Source organism: Diabrotica undecimpunctata, chromosome 4 (assembly GCF_040954645.1).
Source record: "Diabrotica undecimpunctata isolate CICGRU chromosome 4, icDiaUnde3, whole genome shotgun sequence".
In the NCBI taxonomy this organism is placed as follows: Eukaryota; Metazoa; Arthropoda; class Insecta; order Coleoptera; family Chrysomelidae; genus Diabrotica; species Diabrotica undecimpunctata.
The window spans coordinates 24,116,551-24,138,300 of NC_092806.1; the positions used below are offsets into that span (position 1 = coordinate 24,116,551).

Below are 21,750 nucleotides of genomic sequence, written 5' to 3' on the forward strand. Positions count from 1 at the left end.
TAGAAACAAAAAATATTAAATAATTTATATTACCAGTTGTTGGGTAAGTGCAGGTGAAACAGAAATAGTCCACGGCGTTCAGAGAGAGCAAATGGTAAAGGAATTGTTCGCGTTCTTCTTCGGATCGTACGAAAGCTAGTCGTTTGTACAGGGTCCTGAGCAAACTTTGATCGGACAGTAATGTTCGAAAATGTTTAGAGAGTTGTTTCTTTTCTAGTGCTAGTCGTACCCAAGCCCTGGCCATACCTATTGCCGTTTTTACATCTGTCATAGCTTGAATGTTCCTAAAAATTAAATTGAATGTAAAATATTAAAATGAACTTTGTAATAAGACTCTTTTGTAACTCTTATATAAAGTTCCAAGATGTAAAAGTACGCAGGTGTTGATCAAGCGGTACTCATTATTTACTGAAAACGAAAACTACGACACCAAAATGAAGGTGGCGCGTTGTATACGCATCGCGGGGCTCCACCTCTCCCGTAGTACCTGTGTTGCGATTACCTCACCCGTCCGTTATCTCTTCCCACGGGCGGATAGGTGACGCAGACAGAGGAATTTCCACCTCGCACGTAGACAGGTCGCCGCCGAGGATCTCTCCTCTACCACTCTTAAATCTCCAGGCGGGTACGTGCCGAGACACCGACGCCCCTATTGGTGGTGTAAGGCCAAAAGAGGTGTGTAAGGGCCCAGCTCGTTCAACCTCGCCTGGTTCTCTTGGAATGAGAGTAGAGTGGTCCCACGAGAGTCTCGTCTCGGATACTAGGAGTGTAGACCGGTGACCGTGACGCCTAAGCGCCTCGAGTGCGTTTCTACAGACCCGACACCTCAAGCGACGGCTCTCCACCTCTCAATTCCTACCCATTACCTCCTACCATTGCCTCTTACGACAGGCAGGGCCTTCTGACCTCGGCCGTATTATTATTTCTGCGAGCCGAACGGAGAGACCCATTATACAGAGAAGAAGAAGACCCAGAACAAGGTTCCTTGATAACATCGATGAAGACATGAGAAATATTGTAAACTTGCTTGGCGGAGGAAGGCGATGGATAGGGACAATACTACGGTAAATTTAACGTTAGGAGCTCGATCTCGTCGGCTTTACGGTCAGGGAAGAAATGAATTAAGGTCGATTTATACATATCCGTGCCGTGTCCGTTCCGAGTCCGGGTATATTTAATTTTATATTTACATACAACCGCGTTGTGGCAGTGTGCGTACCGGACCGAATAAAAGAGGAAAACTTTATTACATATTTCTGTGTAAAAGATAGTTGAAAATATGGCGGCTTGGATAGAAGATCTCACCCTGGTGGCATTATTAATTGATGAAGAGGAAGAGCAAAAGCAGAAAAGGCGGAAACAAAGAAGATCAGTGTGCATGCTATGTGGAAAAAAGACAAACCGAAGGAGAATTCAAAATGTACAGAAAATTATTGGACGATGAAACAAAATTTCACGAATATTTTAAAATGTCGCAGTACTCTTTTTTTCTTTTCACTTTAATACATATACAAATCCATAACATACTAACCGCACATATCCTGCCGGTCTGTTTACCGGCACTCGCGTTCAAAAAATAATAAAATCGTATCTATACAAGTCAGTCCGGTCCGTGTCATTTCCGTGCATCGCCAGTGTCTAAAACAAAAATATCGTTTGGGATTCATTTCAGGCCGGGCACGGACGGACCCGTCCCTAAAACGCCAATATATAAATATACTCATAAGAGTACATTATTGTTTTTTTTCTGCCGGGCACTGTCATAACACGGAACGGACACGGCAAGGACATGTATAAATCGACCTTTATGTAATAATAAAAAATTTTGTTTTACGCGCAACAAGTCACTTTTCGACTGTAATGCTTAAAAGTATCTAAAAGTTAATTAAAACCTAATAATATATTCTTATTTATCATTTTGAAAAATAGTTTCTGCCAAAACTGGTGGATTATAAGCGAAAATATATTTTAGTTTTGCAAGTTTAACCCTCTGCAGTTCAGAAACGAGCATTGTTGTTAAGTATCATGTTTTTTTTAACATGATACAATTAAAAATGTCGATCGGATAGCCAAGCGGGCTGGGCGGCTGGCTTCTCCTTCGCTTCACTGCGAGAGATGTCAGTTCGATCCCCAGCTCGGTGACAGAAAACAAAAAGGCTAACGCAGCAGTTTAAAATTCTAAAATGAATCTGCGGCTTAGTCTAGAATATGCTGGTATCTGATCGGCCTATGGTGGAGCAGTACGGCAAGAGATAAGGGCTTGCGGCTCGGTGATACTCCTCCATAGATCCCTACCGGAAGGGCGTGTGCCGCCTAAATACCGGGTATATATATATATATATATATATATATATACAATTAAAAAAAAACATTTTAATATAATAAAAAATTGTCTTACGTTATATCAAATAATATAGACGAAGGCAACTCGGGTAACTCAGATCTTAATTTAGCATCTTCCAAATGTCCACTCCAGTTCTCCAAATTAGTGGTTAAACTCGAGACGTCATTAGTGCCGAAGTGATTTTCTTTCTTGTTGAGATACTGATATTTTTCTTGGTAGGCAAGTAAATGAGACCACAGCGCTGATTTGCTTCTTTTCTTTTGTAGTCCATGGGACCAAACTCTTTCCAGAAAATCGCACAACGATGTGATTAACGTACTTTCTTCCACGGCACCAAAGCTGTCCACTGCGTTGTTACCACTGGATAAAGTGACACCTTCGGCACCCAATTTGGCTAGTAGCATTCTTTTAGTTTTTGCTTTACAGTCCTATATTAAAACAAATTTATTATAACACAATCATTGTTAGTAAATAAGATAAATTAATATTCGGGGTGTTTCCAAAATACACTAACTTGCATAAATTTAGGGTCAACCCATACTTTATGATTTATTATGGGGTATATTTTGAAAGAAGTGGTAATTCACGTATTAAAAAGAATTGAAATTATTAAATAATATGTGAATTATTATTCCAGAAACAATTAATGAATAATTTGAGATTTACGAGACACACAGAAGTTATTTTTTTTTGTACAGATATTAATATTTCATAATGCGAGTACAGTTGCGCTGAGTAACGTACTGGATGCGAGTTAAGACCCATCAGCTGGGTCAATTTCAAATTACTGTATTTTCATTTAACATTATACTAAATTTTTTGGTCTTATACCATCCAATAATCGTTATCAACAAATACCATTTTTTATACCCTAAAAAGTACATTTTAAACTTATATAACTTCGTCACATCACAGAAAATAACGATTATACTGCAGAAATAAGAGTCAGAATTAAAAAAGCACGTGCCAACTTAGTGAAAATGAAAAAGATTTTATACAGCAAAGATCTGACATTGGCCCTCAGAATAAGGCTAATTAAATGCTATGTACACAGTGTACTCTACTATGGAGCTGAATCATGGACATTAAACCGAAATACAATAAATCGACTTAACGCGTTTGGAATGTGGACATTTAGAAGATTGTTAAGGATTCCATGGGTAGATAGAGTCACGAATACAGAAGTGTTAAGGAGAATAGGCAGAGAGAGAGGGAAATGGAAAATACAATAAAAGAAAGGAAATTGCAATATCTCGAACATGTGATGAGAGGCGAAAGATACAACATCTTGAGACTCATAATTCAAGGAAAAGTAGAGGGTAGGAGAAGCGTAGGAAGAAGACGCGTTTCCTGGTTGAAGAACCTGAGAGAGTGGTTTGGTTGCAGCGCAAGGCAATTGTTCAGAGCAGCTGCCTCGAAGGTCAGAATAGCCATGATGATTGCCAACCTTCGTCGCGGAGATGGCACTTAAAGAAGAAGAAGAAGAAGAACTTCGTCAAAAATTGATAAAACTTAATTTTCCAAAATTCATTTTAAAAATTATAATCATAGCTTTAAAATAAGGTGCTTTAAATATTTTTAAGTTGAGCACAAGCAAAAAAATAAATTTACAATACTTCTAATGGACCGATTTTAATTTTTCAAAGTTTGTTTGATTTGGTTTAAAAAAAAAACAAAACATGATTTGAAAAAAGGGTGGATATTTATTAGTTTATTAGTTATAAGCATTTAAAAAATTAAATTTGTAATAAAAAATTGCTGTAGACCGTGAACAGTCCTGTTTGCTATTGCTATGCGTCTGTTTATTTCGTCGCTTGTGTTTGTTGCATTTACTAGCGATCCAAGATAAGTGAATTCTTTGACTTGCTCAAAGGTATGGTGGTTAATTTGAGTTCCCTGTTGGATATTTGGGTTTTTAGAAACCAACATATAAACTTGCGTGCATAGAAATCGGCCCACTGTAAACTTTTGACTTTAACTATATTTTTTTCAAGAAATATTCATCAGATCACAAAAACAAATATACTGTTTGAAAGACAATTTAATATGCTTTAATGTGAGTATAAATTTATGAAAACTTATTTCGGATTCCTATGTTTAACATAGTGAAATGAATTCATTAAGCAAATTAAGCTTTTTTATTATTAACATAAATAGGGTTATTGACAATTTAAAACTTAACACTTAATTTTTTAATAATGGGTATGACCTCCTCTTGCCCTAATAACATCTCTCATACGATTAGGCATAGATCTAATCAAGTTTGCTATTGTTGCTTGTGGGATGTTAAGCCACTCTTCTTCTGCTGCAAGAATAAGCTCTGGGATCGAGTCTGGGGTATGAAGTCTAGCTCGAATTCTTCGTTTTAGCTCATCCCATAAATGTTCGATCGGATTTTGGTCAGGACTGTTTGCTGGCCAGTCTATAACCTGAAAACCGACTTCTGCAATGTAATCTTGCACGATTCTTGCGGTGTGTGCCCTTGCATTGTCATGCATAAAGATAAATTCGTCTCCAATGTAGTCGACGTAAGGTACCACATGAATTGCTAAAATCTCCTCGATATATCTGGCAGCCGTTAAACCTCTTCTTCCGTGAACACGGTCGTCCCTACGAATGAACTCAAGATCGGTTCGTGCTCCTATAGAAATTGCACCCCAGATCATGCAGGAACCACCCCCATAAGCACTCCGCTCTTCAAAGCAGCATTCTGCAAATCTCTTTCCTGGTCTCCGGTACACTTTCCTTCTTCGGTCGTTACCATAGAGGCATATTTTGGTCTCATCTGAGAACAGAACAGATCCCCATTGTTCCAACGTCCAATTCCGATGATCCTGCGCAAAACGCAGGCGTGCTTGCCGATGAGCTGGAGTAAGTTTTGGACCAATCGCAGCTGTTTTAGGGGTCAGGTTATTTTCCCGCAGTCTTTGTCTCACTGTCCACTGACTAACAGCCACTCTTCGCACCTCACGGAGCTGTCGTAGCACCTGAAGGGCATTAAGGTGACGATTTCTTAATGTTGTTGACACAATAAAGCGGTCATCACGAGCGGTTGTAAATCGCCGTCTGCCTGTTCCAGGTCGCCTATGAAAGGATCCAGTCTCCTCATAACGTTGGCACACTCTTCGAACCGCTGCGCGTGTCATATCCAATTGTCTAGCAACAGCTCGCTGGCTAAGTCCATTTTCGATTAGAGCAATAACTTGGGCGGCTTTTTGTGGTGTAGTATGCATTAAACTAACACACTTGAACACTGCTGAGATTATGAAAAACGAATAATATGCAAATTTCACTTGCAAAGGCAATACTTTTACAATTAGACAAATTTGTTATTTTCGTGACGATCACCACATAAACACGTTTCATTTGTTTACCGGTTACTACGCATGTAAACGATAAGCCTTCTTGATAAATTTATACTCACATTAAAGCATATTAAATTGTCTTTCAAACAGTATATTTGTTTTTGTGATCTGATGAATATTTCTTGAAAAAAATATGGTTAAAGTCAAAAGTTTACAGTGGGCCGATTTCTATGCACGCAAGTGTATTTGGTTTTTTCCTCGTTTACCACAAGTCCTAATTCACTTGCCGCGTCCGCAAGCCTTCTAAAACACTGCACCATGTCTCTCATACTTCTGCCTACTATAACTATATCGTCAGCGAATGCGAGAATTTGCGTCGATCTATTAAAAATAGTTCCATTCAATATATAATAATTGTCTGATTGTCTTTTCCAAGACAATATTAAAAAGGAGACACGCCAGCGCGTTCCCCTGTCTTAGACCATTATTAATGTCAAAGAACGTAGAGTTTTCTCCTTCAGTTCTAACGCATGAGCTTACGTTATTGCTTACGTTTTGCATTGTTAGTTGGGTTAACTTAACTAACATAGGTGGGATCCCAAAGTCTATTATTGCAATATATACTGCAGTTCTTTTCACACTGTCATAGGCTGCTTTGAAGTCGACGAAGAGATGGTGTGTATCTATGTTATATTCTAGTGACTTTTCTAGAATCTGCCTATGTGCTTGAATTTGATGTGTAGTTGACTTTCCAGCAGTAAATCATCATTGATATTGACCAACAATATCCTTTGTAAAATGTTGTAAGTCTTTCAAACAATACATTGCCAAAGATTTTATATGCAGATGCTAACAGAGTAATGCCTCTATAGTTCTTACACTCCAGTTGATCACCCTTTTTATGCAACGGACATATTATTCCCTTTGGCCACTCTTCTGGTACCAACTCATTCCCCCATATAAGTACTATTAGTTTATGGATTGCTGCAAAAAGTTGATTACTACCTTTTTTTATACATTTCCGAACAGATTTGATCGATTCCTGGCGCTTTATTGTATTTGAGTTTAGGATGGCATTTGACACTTCTTCTCTTGTTGGGTCTTCACTGTGTAGTTGACGTAGATTTTGTTGATTGTCTATGTTGTAACCTCCTTCAATATCGTTTATATTTAGATGATCGCTGAAATGTTGGAACTGAGTTTTTATTATGTAGACGTAGATTTTCACCGTTAGTGTCTTTATAAATTTTTAATCGTGGTTTAAATTCTCGACGGCTATTATTTAACGATTTGTAGTATTTCCTCGTTTCATTGTTATCGAATAAACTTTGTATCTCATTGAGAGTGTCCTGTTCGTATTCCCTCTTCTTACGTCGGCGTCGATGGATACGTTTTTCCTCTCTTCTAAGACGTCTATACTCTTCTTTTTTTCTCCGTGTACAACCTGCGTTAATATGCTGCGTTCTTTCTATTTGCGGCCATTTCGCACTTATGATCAAACCAATGATTTCTTTTTTCTGACTTGGTTTTACCCAATAATTCAACCGATTTCTGTAATAGACTATGTATCCTGTTGTGCTGGACAATTTCTCGATCTAGTGTCCCATTTTCCGTTATGTAGGATCCAAGGTATTTAAATTCTACTTGTCCTAATTTTCCCCCAAACAATGTCCCCCACCATTCCTGTTACTCTCAACTACAGTTACTTAGTTTTCGACCTGCTAACCTTAAGTCCTCCCTCTTTAATAGCCCTTAAGGAGTCCCCTCTCTTACCCCTTTTTCTTCATAAAACGTGTATTCTTGATATTCAGTTGTTCTAGTATTAGCTCATTTTATGTTTCATCAAAATATACATCCTATACTCAGATATTATGTTGTATAACTGCTTTATACATGAAACCATTAAATATAATGAAAGAAAAGATATACCAAAAACATTTTATACTTACTTTTAAAAGTTTTTCGACAAATGTCCAGTTTGCCTGTGCTATCACGGCGGGTGAAACGTCTTGATTATTAGAACTTTTCAAATTTTTATCATTAGGCCCAACAGGCGGCTTAGAAAAACTAAGTCCCTTTTTTAAAGCACTAGCCCTCGGTATGCTTCCTTTGTTTACTATGGGAGTTTTGTTCAGTATTTCGTTATCTGAAAATATGTTTTTATTAAATAATTGTTTTTTTTTATTAATGTTATAGGAAGTACTGTTAATGGTACAAAATCTAGAACGGAAAAATATTCAAAAATAATTATTTTAATAAAAGTTTAGAAAGTTTTTTTTGTCTCTCGCTTTATAACGATTATCGCAATAGAAAAACAATAATTTTAAAATAATTATTACCTAAAATAGGAAACTGTCGACAAGCAATAATTCTGGAGCTCAGTATCTCCCTAGGCAGTGGAGACTCGAAATCGGGATACGCCAGTCTTCTATCAATCGGTTTTTGAGTATCGTGAGCGTTAATACAGGGCTCGTAGCATACCGATCTCATTTCGTTTCCAAATCGTTTCTTGAGTACTTTTATTCTATTATCGAATATCGTAAGGTTACAGTCGACTTCTCCCCATATAGACAGAATTTTATTATCTATAAGCGTTGCGAACATTTGAGATTCGAGAAACCTCCACAAAAACATTCTGTCTTGCTCGGGTTGATCTGATAAAAAAGAAGCTTTGTCAAAATTTTGCATGGAGTCTCTATTATTAAACCAGTCTTCTTTGTCCTATAATAAAAAGATTCATGAGCATTCAGAAATAATATTCTAGCTGTAAACTAAACATTTAAAATATACAGGGTGTTTCAAAAAAGGTAACCCCGTCTCTAGGGTAGGTAAAAAACTGAAAAATAATTGGGGTTTGCTTAGTAAAAAATTTTTGTAACGCCATCCGTTTTCAAGATACAGGGCGTTGAAGAAAAAAAAATTTACGCATTTTTTTTAAGATTTTGCCGAAACTACTGGCAACATTGTAATTAAATTTTATACGAATATGTTTTGGAAGCTGATACATCCCATGAATTTGTTTTTATATCTGATTCTCATAGAGGGCGCTAGTTACACGGATTGTACTAAGTATTAGTCAATATAACTTTTTTAAGAGTATAATTATTAATCAAAATTTCAAGTAAACTTAAACATCATTCAATTTTACACGAAAAAGGTACTATTGGTAAAACTCGATACTGTGTACCGTTTTCGGAATATTTTGATTTGAAAATTATGAAGTAATAATTTATGCTGGTAGTAATGATAACGTTCTAATAGGTATACCTCTATTTTCTCCAAGTGTGCCATGGAAATCTGGCATTTATTGATTGTTATGACGATAAATCAACAATAATTAGAGTTTTGAAACCTTGTTATTTGTAAAATCAAATCAAAATGTACTCAAATGTTGAATACACTGACATGTTATTAACCTTAGGCGAATGTTTAGGATGTTCTAGTGCAGCTGTGACACGTTATGCAGAAAAGTTTCCTAGAAGAAACTTACCAAGTAAAAAAACATTTAGAGCCGTTGAACGACGTTGTCGAGAAACTGGGAATGTGAGACCAAATAAAATAAATTCTGGTAAACCAAGAACAACAAGAACAATTAATAAAGAAAATAATATTTTAAATTTACTTGATCAAGATCCAACAGTTAGCGTAAGGAATATAGCAAGACAAACAAATACTTCTTCTTCAAGTACTTGGCGGATACTGAAAGAACACAATTACATCCTTATCATTACAGACAAGTCCAAGAGCTCTTGCCAGATGATCTACCGGTTAGAGTGGATTTTTGTGAAACATTGCAACAAAGGACAGCCCACAATCCAAATTTTTTAAAATGCATTCTTTTTACGGACGAGGCCACCTTTACGCGACAAGGTATGTTTAACTCCCATAATGCACACTACTGGTGTGATGAGAATCCACGAGTTAAAAGGGTATCACATTACCAACACTCATTTAAAGTTATTGTTTAGGCAGCAACTTTAGGTAACAAATTAATAGGTTATCATATTCTACCTGGAAATTTAAATGGTGATATGTATCTTGATTTTTTAAACAATTCCTTATTCGAGATATTAGAAGATTTAACGCTAAACGAGCGAAGATCTTTATTTTTTATGCACGATGGAGCTCCACCACACTTTGATAGAAGGTGGCGTAATTGGTTGAGTAATCATTTTCCGAATCGATGGATTGGTAGAGGTGCAGAAGCTCCGATTCATTGGCCTTCCCGGTCATGCGATTTTAACCCTTTGGACTACGCAGTTTGGTCGTATATTAAGGAAAAAGTCTATGCTACAGAGGTAAATTCACGCCAAGAATTGGAAGAAAGAATTCAACGTCAATTTAATGACATCATAGCTGATCCTCTACCGTTAAGAAGGTTAATGGAATCTTTAGAAAAAAGAATAGACTTGTGTATTCGCGAAAACGGAGGGCATTTTGAACACTTACTGTAATTTTGTAAGTTTTCGAAAAACTCATTATTTGCAATGTATTCTCATTCCAAGCCATAATGATATGGCTTTAATCAAACTTAATATTTAATAAATAAAACATATACAGCTTACCTGATTAGGAAATATAACAAAATTCTCATAGGATTGAAATATGTGCACAAATCTATTTAAAAATATCTCTCTAAGTGCATTGTTGAATCTGAGATCTTCAAAATAGGAATCTGAGGGTTGATTTGTTTCGTTTGGCTCTAAAGTTACACCAGTCCTGCGAACTATGTCCGCTATTCTCTGCAGAGCCTCCGATCTGGCTGAACCAGGAGGAGAAGGAGGCCGTTCGTTATCTAGAGTATCATGAATTGACAGTTTTCGCAGGTTGTGTGGACGACCCGGTAATGTACTGCTTCTTGAGATTATTTCCTAAAAGTAATAACTTATATGAATCTGATAGTCGGGAATATACTATAACAAACTTTTGTTTGAATACATGACCAATAAAAATAGTATGAACTATTAGAATTACAGTTATATCGAATTTATATTGAAGGTAAGAAAAACCGTAAATAAATGCTAAATCTACACAATTTGCACCGGAAAATGAAAAAATTAAAACAAAAAAATAATTAACAAGGTGAAACAAATTGTAATTCGTTTTATATAGAGCGGATTATTAAACACCATAAAGCATCCATGTTCGCTATAAAAATCTTTTGATACTACATGTTTCGGTCTACATTGAGTCTCGTTAGGTAGCGGTATAAATCAAAGACAGCCTCTGAGAGATAAAGACATCCATTCCGTTTAAAGACACCCTCTTTAAAGGGAATTCCAGAAATGTTTCTGGAATATATATATATATATATATATATATATATATATATATATATATATATATATATATATATATATATATATATAAATATATAAGATATATATACTTCAGCGGTTGATAAGTAATTGAGAGACACACAGGATCTGTCATCCAAAGTAGATGCCGCTGCGCAGTGTGTCCGTTCTGTACAGTGAGCCTCTTGGATAAGAATCCTATATTTTTCTCTCCGAGCCTGCCTTCGATTTTTATCTCTACCTGAAGAGACCCAATATACACCGAAAAATTTATTATAAATGAACAATTTGCTTTTAGAGAGAAAAAATAGTTACTCATACTTTCAGATGTATAACACTCCGTATTTTATAAAGATAAATAATAAAATGATATTCAATGATCTTCAGCAGGCATAAAATCGAGTCTGTCGAGAAGTTTTGTAACAAGCAAGAATCAGAAAGAAGTTTTTTTAAACTTGGCATACTACTTACTACAGTATACTCCCTCTATAACCAACACGGTTATTACGAGGTTTCGCTTATAACGAGGTATATTAGATGTCCCGTGAAATTTCTATTGAAGTATAACCCTCTATAGCGAGGCAAATTTGGTTATAACGAGAGAAAATATAAGATCGAGAAACGTGTTTTTTTACGTTTTAGACCCGGCCGTGGTTATAAATAAATACTCGTTTTAACTGCCCCGCAATAAACTTAACTGCCACCCGCAATAAACTTCTTTACAATAAATACAACTGTTTCACATCTTTAGAAAATATGATAGATAGAATAATACTGGACAATTTAAAGCAGTCAAAAATGACAGACTTCTTCCAATTGCAGAAGCAGTAGTTTATATTATCCTTGAAAATACACGCTTTATACAGATTTTTTGTTTTAACGTATTTCATTGACAATAAAAGTAAACAACTTTTTTTCAAAACGCCATTCAAACAATATTTATTAGCATCTTATATTGCTCCGAATGGCTTCACTATAGGAGGTTAATGTTTTAAAAAACTACATATTCATATGTATGCACTGATTATTATTGTTGTCTGATATAACGAGATCGGCTTATAACGAGGTAATTAGTCTGCCAGTTCTCGTAATTTCAGTTCTCGTTATAGAGGGAGTCTACTGTAATTTCTGTTAAAAAATATTATTTTTTGCAGCATTAACTCGAATTTCACACACAGTGGCAGTTCACGATTATTTCACGTCTATAGCTCATCCAAAACTACAGCTTGCCGCTCTATTTTCATGGAGCACAGTAAAAAATAGCTCACTAATTTTTGGTCGAACAAATTTTAGGTAAAAATTGTGCGTTTTGACACTCATATATGGATGCTTCAGAAGTCAAACGGTGTAAGTCACATTCTCCCTAAAAATGACTTATGAGATGTAACACATATAAAATGGTCAAATGTTTCAGTTGCCCATACACATAAGTCACTATTTTAGATTTTATTGGATAGATGGCGGTATCTGTTCTGCCATGATATTCATTTTCTAATATTTTCAAAAGTCAGATTAAGGAAGTCATTATAATATAATTAATAAATTAATTTTCTAATATTTTCAGAAGTCAGATTAAGTAAGTCATTCAAATTTAATGACTTACTTAATCTAACATCTAAAAATATTAGAAAAATTATTTGATGCCATAACAAATATCGCCATCTACCATCTATCGACTTGCATGAAAAGACCTGTGAAATATTTGGATAATTGTATTATCAGATTGTGATCCCTATTCCGATAGTGGTTCAGAATATAAACCAGAAAGTTCTTCTAATGATGGTAAGTACTTATTTACTAAATTCTAACCTCAAAATTGTATGTAAACTTAGCACTTAAGTTAAGATTTGACAGTTTTAGATTATATTATTATTGAAATTCGATATAAATTTAACGTTTTTTCAGATACTTCTCAAGTAAATGTAACAAACCAAGAGGACGTTGCAAATGATTTGGAAAATGTTGAAGAAAATGGGCAAGATAGAGTTCGAGATAGAAAGCGTAAGCGTAATGAGAATGAATGGAAAAGAACAGTTAACAAATCTAAACGAAGTTGTGGCAAACAGTATGTAAATAGAAATGGCAATATTGTGAGTGCCAAAATATTCAAAAACGCAGATTTGTAATTGTGCAAGGCGTTGTTTTCAAAATGTTAACCCAGAAGACATATTATTTTCAAGTCATTTTATGGATTGGGTAACAAAACATTTACCTTCGAGGAATCGTTCACACTACGAATATTAAGCAGCGCCGTGCAAGGAACTGCTCCAGGGTTCCAAAAGCAAAATCATATAAATATTTCTTAACAACAACCAACATGTCTATACGTGTCTGCAAAAAATTCTTTATGGACACATTTCAGGTTAGTGATCATCGAATCTATAAAATATCTGTTGTTCGGAAGTATCAGGGTGTATTGATAAGAGCACCAATAAAATTGATGTGTCAAAAGTAAAAGGGCATATAAAGTTATTTCCGGCATATCAGAGCCATTACACAGGATCTGATACACCCAACAGGAGATATCTACACTCTGACTTAACCATTAAAAAAATGTATATGTGTATGTAGAAAAGTGTGTACAAGAAGACGTAGTTCTTGTTAAAGAGTTTGATGTAGTACCATGTTTTCTCTACTCAGCCCAATTTGCAATTTAAACTTCCATCAAAGCATACATGTCAGCTGTGACATTCACTACAGATTAAGTTAATTTTTAAGCAAACTGAGAAAGAAAAAAAGAGTAGCAAATTTAGATAAAGAACTACATTTGCGGAAGGCAGACAGTGCAAGAAATTTCTTAAGCGGAGATAGAAGTGAAGAAAATTACGTTTTTACGTTTGATTTAGAAAAAGCACTTCCTTTTCCAAAATTGAGTGTGTCAGTGGCTTATTACAAACTGAACATGTATGTTTACAACTTGGGCGTTCATAGTTTTAATGATAATAGTGGTTTTATGTACGTGTGGAATGAAACTGAGGACTCTAGAGGGTCCCAGGAAAGAGCAGCATGCCTTGTAAAGCACCTTAAGCAACATGTTTCTAAAGATAAACACATAATCATGTATTCCGATTGTTGTACAGGCAGAATCGAAATATAAAGTTATCCTTAGCCCTCCAGAAACTTGTACAAGACACTGACATGAAAGTTGATTATATTGATTACAAATTTCTTGTCAGGACACAGCTATTTTTCAAATGATGCTGATTTTGGTGTCATTGAAAAAAGAGCAGAAAAGAAAGAATTTATTTATGGTCCAAATGACTGGATTGATATTGTAAAAAATGTTAAAAACAAAAGTCCGTTTCTGGTCACTGAAATGAAGAGAGAAAAATTAATATAAATGGTCAAAAAGTGAACTTGTTACAAATAAAATGGTTAGGGTACAGCAAACATAAACCAAACTCTATATTTTATAAACAAACATTGCAGGTATCGTTCATAAATATAAATTGATATTTCAAAACCAGCATCAAAGGGAAGGCCTCGAATTTTGTTTAATGTAGTTCAAGATCTTTTGTATTCTGAGCGTAGACCAGTGAAGCAAATTAAAAAGAAAGGCATGATTGATGTCTTGAAATTTATTCCACCACATTATCACTCATTCTACAGAAAGTTGCCAACAATAAATCAAACGAGAGCTGCATCAGCAAGAGAAAATGATTCAGAATTATCAGATGCTGGAGAATATATCAATTAAACAATACGTACTCAGTTATATTGTTCTATTTCGTGTGGCTGTTTAAGTTAAGTCATGAGAATATTTAATTTTTTTTTTGAAGTTATACTTCTATACGCACGGTCGGCGTTGGAAATTTGCATGAGAGTGAATCTGTGAAACCATTACATATGTAAGATAATGAGTAAGAGAGAGACAGAAGATATATTTTCTCTCTCTTCCTCTCTCGAGAATAAAAATGTTTCTTTTGTATATATATATATTTAATATTATATATATTATATATACAATATTGTATATATATATATATATATATATATATATATATATATATATATATATATATATATATATATATCTTTAAGGAATATGACCGTTTAATTTAATATAAAAAAATGTGCACTCGTAAGTGAATGGGATGTTTTCGGTCAATTTGGAGATAAAAAAGACAAGAGTTGTGCTACTTTATCTATTTATTGAAGACGTTTCGCCCATTGTTCAATAAGCATCATCAGTTCATCTAAAAGAGTGTTATTAGCGATACATCTAATATGAAAAACAATTAAGTAAATGATCTTACCTTTAAAAGATCTGTAGCATTAAAATGTGGTTATTGCAAAGAAACATCAAAAATTAATATACTAAATATATCAGCAAAAACACAGAAACACAGAACGCCGGAAGATTCCCAATTTAACTAATTTTATATTAATTTGTTTTAAATTTCACTTTTGAAAACATTGATTAATTAAATCTATCAAAAAATATAATTGTCAATTTTGAATTGTTATATTAACAACGGCACGGCTAGGGTTCTTGACTGTTATGATCATATCATGGAAATGAAGTATTTGAAAGCTCGACTGTCAGAAATGATAATCAGCTGGTGAGATTGAAGGAAAAGTTTTATAGATGTCAACATAAATGTTATGATATAATAAAAGAAGTTGAAGAAGAAACCAATAATTAAAAGTAGAATACGGAAGAATCAATTTTGTAGTATTAGTGCATGGTAAATTTGGCTTAAGTTGCTGATATCAGTTCTCTTATTTAATGCATTAGGTTGTTTCAAAATATGACACATCTCCATAAATTGTCTCTTATTAAGGTTACGTTCTCTACAGAGAATTCTAACATCATCAAAATTCACAGTATGTTTGGTGTTGATTGCATGTTCTGCAAGGGCACAAGTATGTTTAGAAAGTTTAATGTCACTACGATGTGAAGTAAGGCGTCCTTTAAGGGAACGGCCAGTCTGACCAATATAACATGCATCACATTCAGAACAGGGTATGTGATAGACTACATTCACTTGTTCCAAAAGGGAAAGAGGTGTTTTAATTTTAGAAAACAAGTTCCTGACAGTCTTAGCATTATTGATAGCAATCTTAACCGGGATATTGTTCTGTTTGTACAATTTAATAAGCTTTTCAGTAACATATGGGAAATAGGGTAGTGAAGAGTAATGGGTGGTGGAAGTTGCAATGTTAGGAGAAAGTAGAGTACTGTTGTTAATAATATTATTAGAAATCATTCTTAGTTGATCACCATCAGGTAAATCATCAATAGAAGACCCAAAACTTGTTGAAAAAAGGTATTTATTTATGAGAGATGTAGGGTAAGAATTGTCAGATAGTATATTTCTGAGTAACAAAAGAGAATCCCTTTTGTTATCAGGATGTGTTAACCTATGTAGCCTACAGCTGAGTGCTTTTATAAGATTTATTTTGTATTTGAACGGATGGCAAGAATGATAGTTAAGAAACCTATTACTAGCCATAGGAAACCTATTATATATATAATATAATATTATATATATATATATTATATATATATATATATATATATATATTATATATATATATATATATATATATATATATATATATATAATATTATATATAATATAATATGTATTAATATTATTATTTATGTGATATGTTTTGTATTATTTAAAATTAAACGTTTCAAATTATTTTAGGCTTTTGTATTTCAAAATAATCACTGTTTTACCGAAACAGTGATTATTTTCTTTTTTTTTTTTTTTTTTTGAAATATTTAAAAACCTCACGTTAATCTTATTAAATATATGTAATATACGCAAAAAACATAAATTTTAAAATAAAATTAAAATTTACAACATATATACAACGCTCTCTCTTACCTATAGCATTACATATGTAATGATTGTGCAGATTGACGCCTATATAAATTTTTAACGGCGAACGCGTGTATAGAAGTATAACTTCTACCGGCAGTCCCACTGAACTGCCACACCTGTTTTTTTTTATTTTCGATGGACATTTCACATAAGTCAATATTTTTGGTGAAAAGTTGTTATTTTTCAAAAAGAATGAAAGTTTTTTAATTTCCTTGTCTGTATTTATAAATATAACACTTATATTATGACAAATAAAGACTGCTTATTTATTTCTAATGACTTTTTATTTTTCTGCAACTGCTTTCACAAACATCTTATTATCTCATTTTAAAGATTTATTGACTTACACCGATTGGCTTCTGAGGCATCGATATAATATAACACATGTAATAAAATATAGTCTGACTTGTATACCTGAGTATTTCTGGAGAATTCACTGTTAGGTACATGCACGCTGTACTTATCAAGAACAGACCAAATTTCAGCAGTGAATGGCTCTAAATGCGGAAATGCTGCCATCTCTTCGGGTAGCTGTACTTTACATTTATCTATATCTACATAACACAGATTAGCCTCTGACGCCACTTTGAGATTTTCCGATGTTGCATACAACCCTAAAACAATTACTTTTGATTAAAATCGTTTGTGATAGTAAAGTATTTCATAATATTACAATGTTGCAGTTTCGCAACGATATATAAACATTTATATAATATTAACAGACTTTGTGGTAGTTTTGATTCTCCCCGTATATCAAGATTCCATGTACAAGGGTGCATCTGTGTTAAAAACTACTAATTTACGAGACGGGCCATCTGCAAAATGACACAGATGTGTATTTGAGATAAGAATAGTCATAGTCGAATTTTATCTTCGAACCAACACAGATGTGTATGTGTGCGTTTGGGTTAAGAGTACCTGACACTTGGTATCGGTCTTGCGGCCGAGAGAGTCGTAAAAATGCAGTAAGGTTGCATTATCAATTTTGTGTGGTTTCTGTGCGTCGCTGAAGACGATTTTGCGATAGCGGTGGTGCTATCATTTCATGGGGCAAAGTACACCTTATAATATTTGTTGCCAAAATTACATTGCTGCATATATCGAGTACTGTTTACTGGTATATGCATATTGTTAAGAAATTCATCTTGTGTGCTGAATTAGCTATTTCGTATTTGTGTCGTGATTTGAACTTTTAAAATAACATTTTACGTATATATAAACATTCATTTTAGCGTGTTGCGTGTTTACTGTATAGTTTAATTGTATATTTTATTTTACTATTAATTGATATGTGTAACTATGCTTATTACTTATAATATTGTCTGGTTTGTTTGCCTTTATATATACACAAAAGTATTCTATTGAATTGACTTTGGTAGTGCCTGTCGTATCGTATTCTAGCATATTCCTGTTTGTGTGATGTATAGATAGATATCCATCGTACCATATTTAGTTCCAAACAGTGTGTTTTTACGTTAATTCGTTCACCATTCTTAACGCACTTGTCACGCGTATTTTAAATTGAAGATATAAGGGAGTTGTTGTAATTAAATGTATATAATTTGTTTACTGATTTTACTTATTTTTAAATAGAATTTCATACGATCGTCTTGCTTATTATTTCTATGGGGATTTACATACACAATCCGAAAGGGGGAAATCAGCGAGTTCTAGATTGAACAGAATATCTTCTCTCCCCTTCAGGATGACCCCAATTGTTATATTGAGGTCATCGTATGTGCAGAACGCAACATTTAATCAAAATATATTTTTATTTAATTTTAATGATTTGTCTTAATTAAGTCATGTATTTTTATAACAAGAATATCATATTACTGGTTCATGTTGGAATCGGTTCTTCTTTTTATTGAAGTGTCATTAAGTTAAACAGTTTTTGACTGTTCAATCAAAATATAAGTTCTAGATATCATTTGTATATGTACTGTTAATTTAAAGAACAATCTTCACAATCCAATTTTGAGCAACTTATAATACAGTATTGTCTAGTCATCTAAGATTTTATTAAAAAAACAATGTGATAGATGCATTTTCTTTCTCTTTTAGTACTTAGTACTTTCATAGAAAAATAGGAGTTGGCTAATTGAATCTTTTATGCAGTGAACCTTTTATGCAGTAAAATGGGCAATAAAAACTTTCGAAATCTATGAATCATCTGGATTATATATACAATACTTCTTCAGAAAGGTATGGATCTTCTAGTGACACCTCTTACGAGGAACTCCACAGGGCATCACTGGACCTAGGACAATCCAAAAACAATGTGATAGATGCATTTTATTTCTCTCTTAATTTCTTCCATAAAAGAATAGTGTTTTGAATTTGTGTTTTCCACCAGCGTGATGGTGAAACTTTCCTGACAGGCTTTGCATGGTCCTTCCAAGATGTTATTTGTGAATATTGATGCAGTCTTCAATTAATGGTCCTCTTCTAGCTGCTGGAGAGTTTCGGGTGAATTTAGGCAATTCCAAGTACATCTGCCCAATAAATCCCACAAGTCGGACGCAAGATATGTTCGCCTAGAACATTATAGATATACTGTTGACCCTTTAGACTTTTCTGGGATACTACAAGTTCGGTTTTTCCTTTGAGACGTCCGACCACAAACCGTTAGAAAACTTTGAACCTATCTTATTGAAGCATCAGAGTGGTGTTTGTTTGGTGCAGGAAGTTTGTAAACGTGTAATCGAATATTATAACGTATAAGGCGAAATCCGTTTATCGAATAATCGAATTAATCGATTTGCAACCCAAGGAGCAACATAAGTTCCACATTTTTCTTCTTCCTTCTTGTATATAGGCTATAAAGCCTGTTCCTTTTTCAATATTAGCCTCCTAAATTGTTTAAATTATCGCACCATCTTTTTCTTGGTCTGCCAATACTTCTTCGTCCATTTGTTGACTTATCTCGTGCTATTCGTACTATCCTATCCTCTGCCATTCTACTAATGTGTTCTTTCCACTCCTGTTTCCGTTTTGTCACCTATCCATTTATGTCTTCTATATTGCACGCTCTTCTCATCTTTTCGCTTCTCTCCCTATCCAACAGACTTTTCCCTGATAATCGTCGAAGTATTTTCATCTCTGTTGTTTCTAGTAGTCGTCTCGTTTTAGATGTATCAGGTCTTGTCTCCGCCGTGTATGTTAATATACGTCTAATTGTTGCTTTATAGATTCTCCCTATTCTCAGAAACTCGGTTTCCTATTTGGGAGTTCATTTTCATAGGACTCTAAACTGGAAAACTGACATTCAAGATACCCTAGACAGGGTGAGAAAGAGGTTTAATCTCCTCACAGTGTTGTCCGGTAAACTGGGCAAGATCTCATCCAAAACTTTATTGCACACCTATAAAACAGTACCCCATTCCTTGAAGAGGCGCAAGCCTAAATAAGGTTAAAACCCCGGCTCCAATAGATTCTTGTTTTTGTGTCTTGTCTTAGGTGTTTGTTCTTCCAGATTGTGTCATTAAGAAATCCCGCCGCTTTACTTGCTTTTAACCTTTGTTGTCGTACTTCTTCTTCAACATCTCCGTAATTAGTTATATCTATTACCAGACATCTAAACCTTGCTTCCTGCTTTAGTATTTTCCCATCAATTTCGATTTTAATTGTGATTTAAAGTTCTTAATTGACTTTTAGAGCGATTTTATGTTTTTTTCTTATATTGAAATTTCTGTTATTGTGTGTATGTGTCTTCTTTTCCTCACAGTGCCTTTCTTCTTTCTCTTCTTCTCTCTGGTCCTCTTTTGCCATAAACTTTGCCCCAAATAATAGCGTGTGTAGTTTACAGAATTTACAGTAATAAATTATAAAGAAAATTGAAAGCATTATTTTCAGTGTTTTGTTTAATTGAAAAGTTAAGTAATAATTGATTATTTAATTACTTACCCATTAAAAAAGGTACAGGTGCGTCCAGAAAATGATGCAAAGATGCTGGCATAATTGGCACATATACATGGGGCCACGTAAACGGAAATAACAAAGAAGTGATGCCTTCAGCCACAACCATTAGTTTTTGAGGATCTAAAAAAAGTGATCTAAATAAAAATTTTAATAAAAAGGCTAACTAAAAATTAAAATGTTTACAAAAAATATTTGTAAATGTTTAATAGTATTACAGTTACTATAATAAATTAAATTGTTCTGAGTTGATCACTTGACCATGGAAAATAATGTATTTAAATTACTGTATAGAAGGAAGTGATGGATTACTTCGACCCAGCATATTTTTAGTAGTCTGTATCCAACCATTTAAGCATAGTCTCACTTAGAATCGACTCTTCTACTCCATATAGTAGTTCTGGAATGATATAAAAATACTAGGTCGATACTACGAACGTGGCTGCAGTGGACGTTATCCATTTTTACCAACAGTGCTCGAACTCACTCTATTCAGGTTTTAATTTCTATGGTTGGACCCAATACTGCCTCTCTATTCTAATACTGTATTTTTCTTAAGTTTAAATTTTAATTCATTGATCACAGGCGTAGTTATTTTGTTCATTAGATTTTGAAGGATCTCACTGCAGTTAGCCACTATTAAGATTTAAGCTATCGTTGGCATATATAATGTTGTTCATGGTTACACCACTCACTGCAATTCCTTCTGTTGCCCCATTAAAGCTTCCTTAAATATTTCCTCTGCATAAAAGTTGAAAAGTAATAATTCTGTCTAATAAGCATATTCAGTCCTCTCACTAAGTTTTCCTGATAAAATGTAAACATTGAAATACATGTAGGAGAATGGCGAGAGACTTGAAGTGAATCGAAACACAACCATCTGTACTTATTTTTGTTTTTACTGCATTCAATTTTGTTTCCTGAACGTCCTTGAATATATTTTTTATTCTCTTTCAATACCTTCCTCTTTGCTTGGTGTTCACTTTATTTTTTATTGTAGTATGCTGGTTATTTCTTGTTTGATGACATCATTTGCCATCAGTTCTCTA

General features: G+C 34.1%; 1 protein-coding gene across 1 annotated transcript in view; it reads right to left on the reverse strand.

Annotated features, from left to right (window-relative positions):
* Positions 1-21,750, reverse strand: part of pns (DENN domain containing pinstripe) — a 49,470-nt gene that overhangs the window by 16,632 nt on the left and 11,088 nt on the right. Inside the window, exons 7-13 of the mRNA XM_072529166.1 lie at positions 20,690-20,824; positions 17,198-17,397; positions 10,215-10,520; positions 7,989-8,370; positions 7,599-7,795; positions 2,399-2,772; positions 34-284 (exon numbers count right to left, since the gene is read on the reverse strand). Coding sequence (XP_072385267.1) covers positions 34-284; positions 2,399-2,772; positions 7,599-7,795; positions 7,989-8,370; positions 10,215-10,520; positions 17,198-17,397; positions 20,690-20,824 — 1,845 coding nt within the window. The remainder of the gene's footprint in view (positions 1-33; positions 285-2,398; positions 2,773-7,598; positions 7,796-7,988; positions 8,371-10,214; positions 10,521-17,197; positions 17,398-20,689; positions 20,825-21,750) is intronic.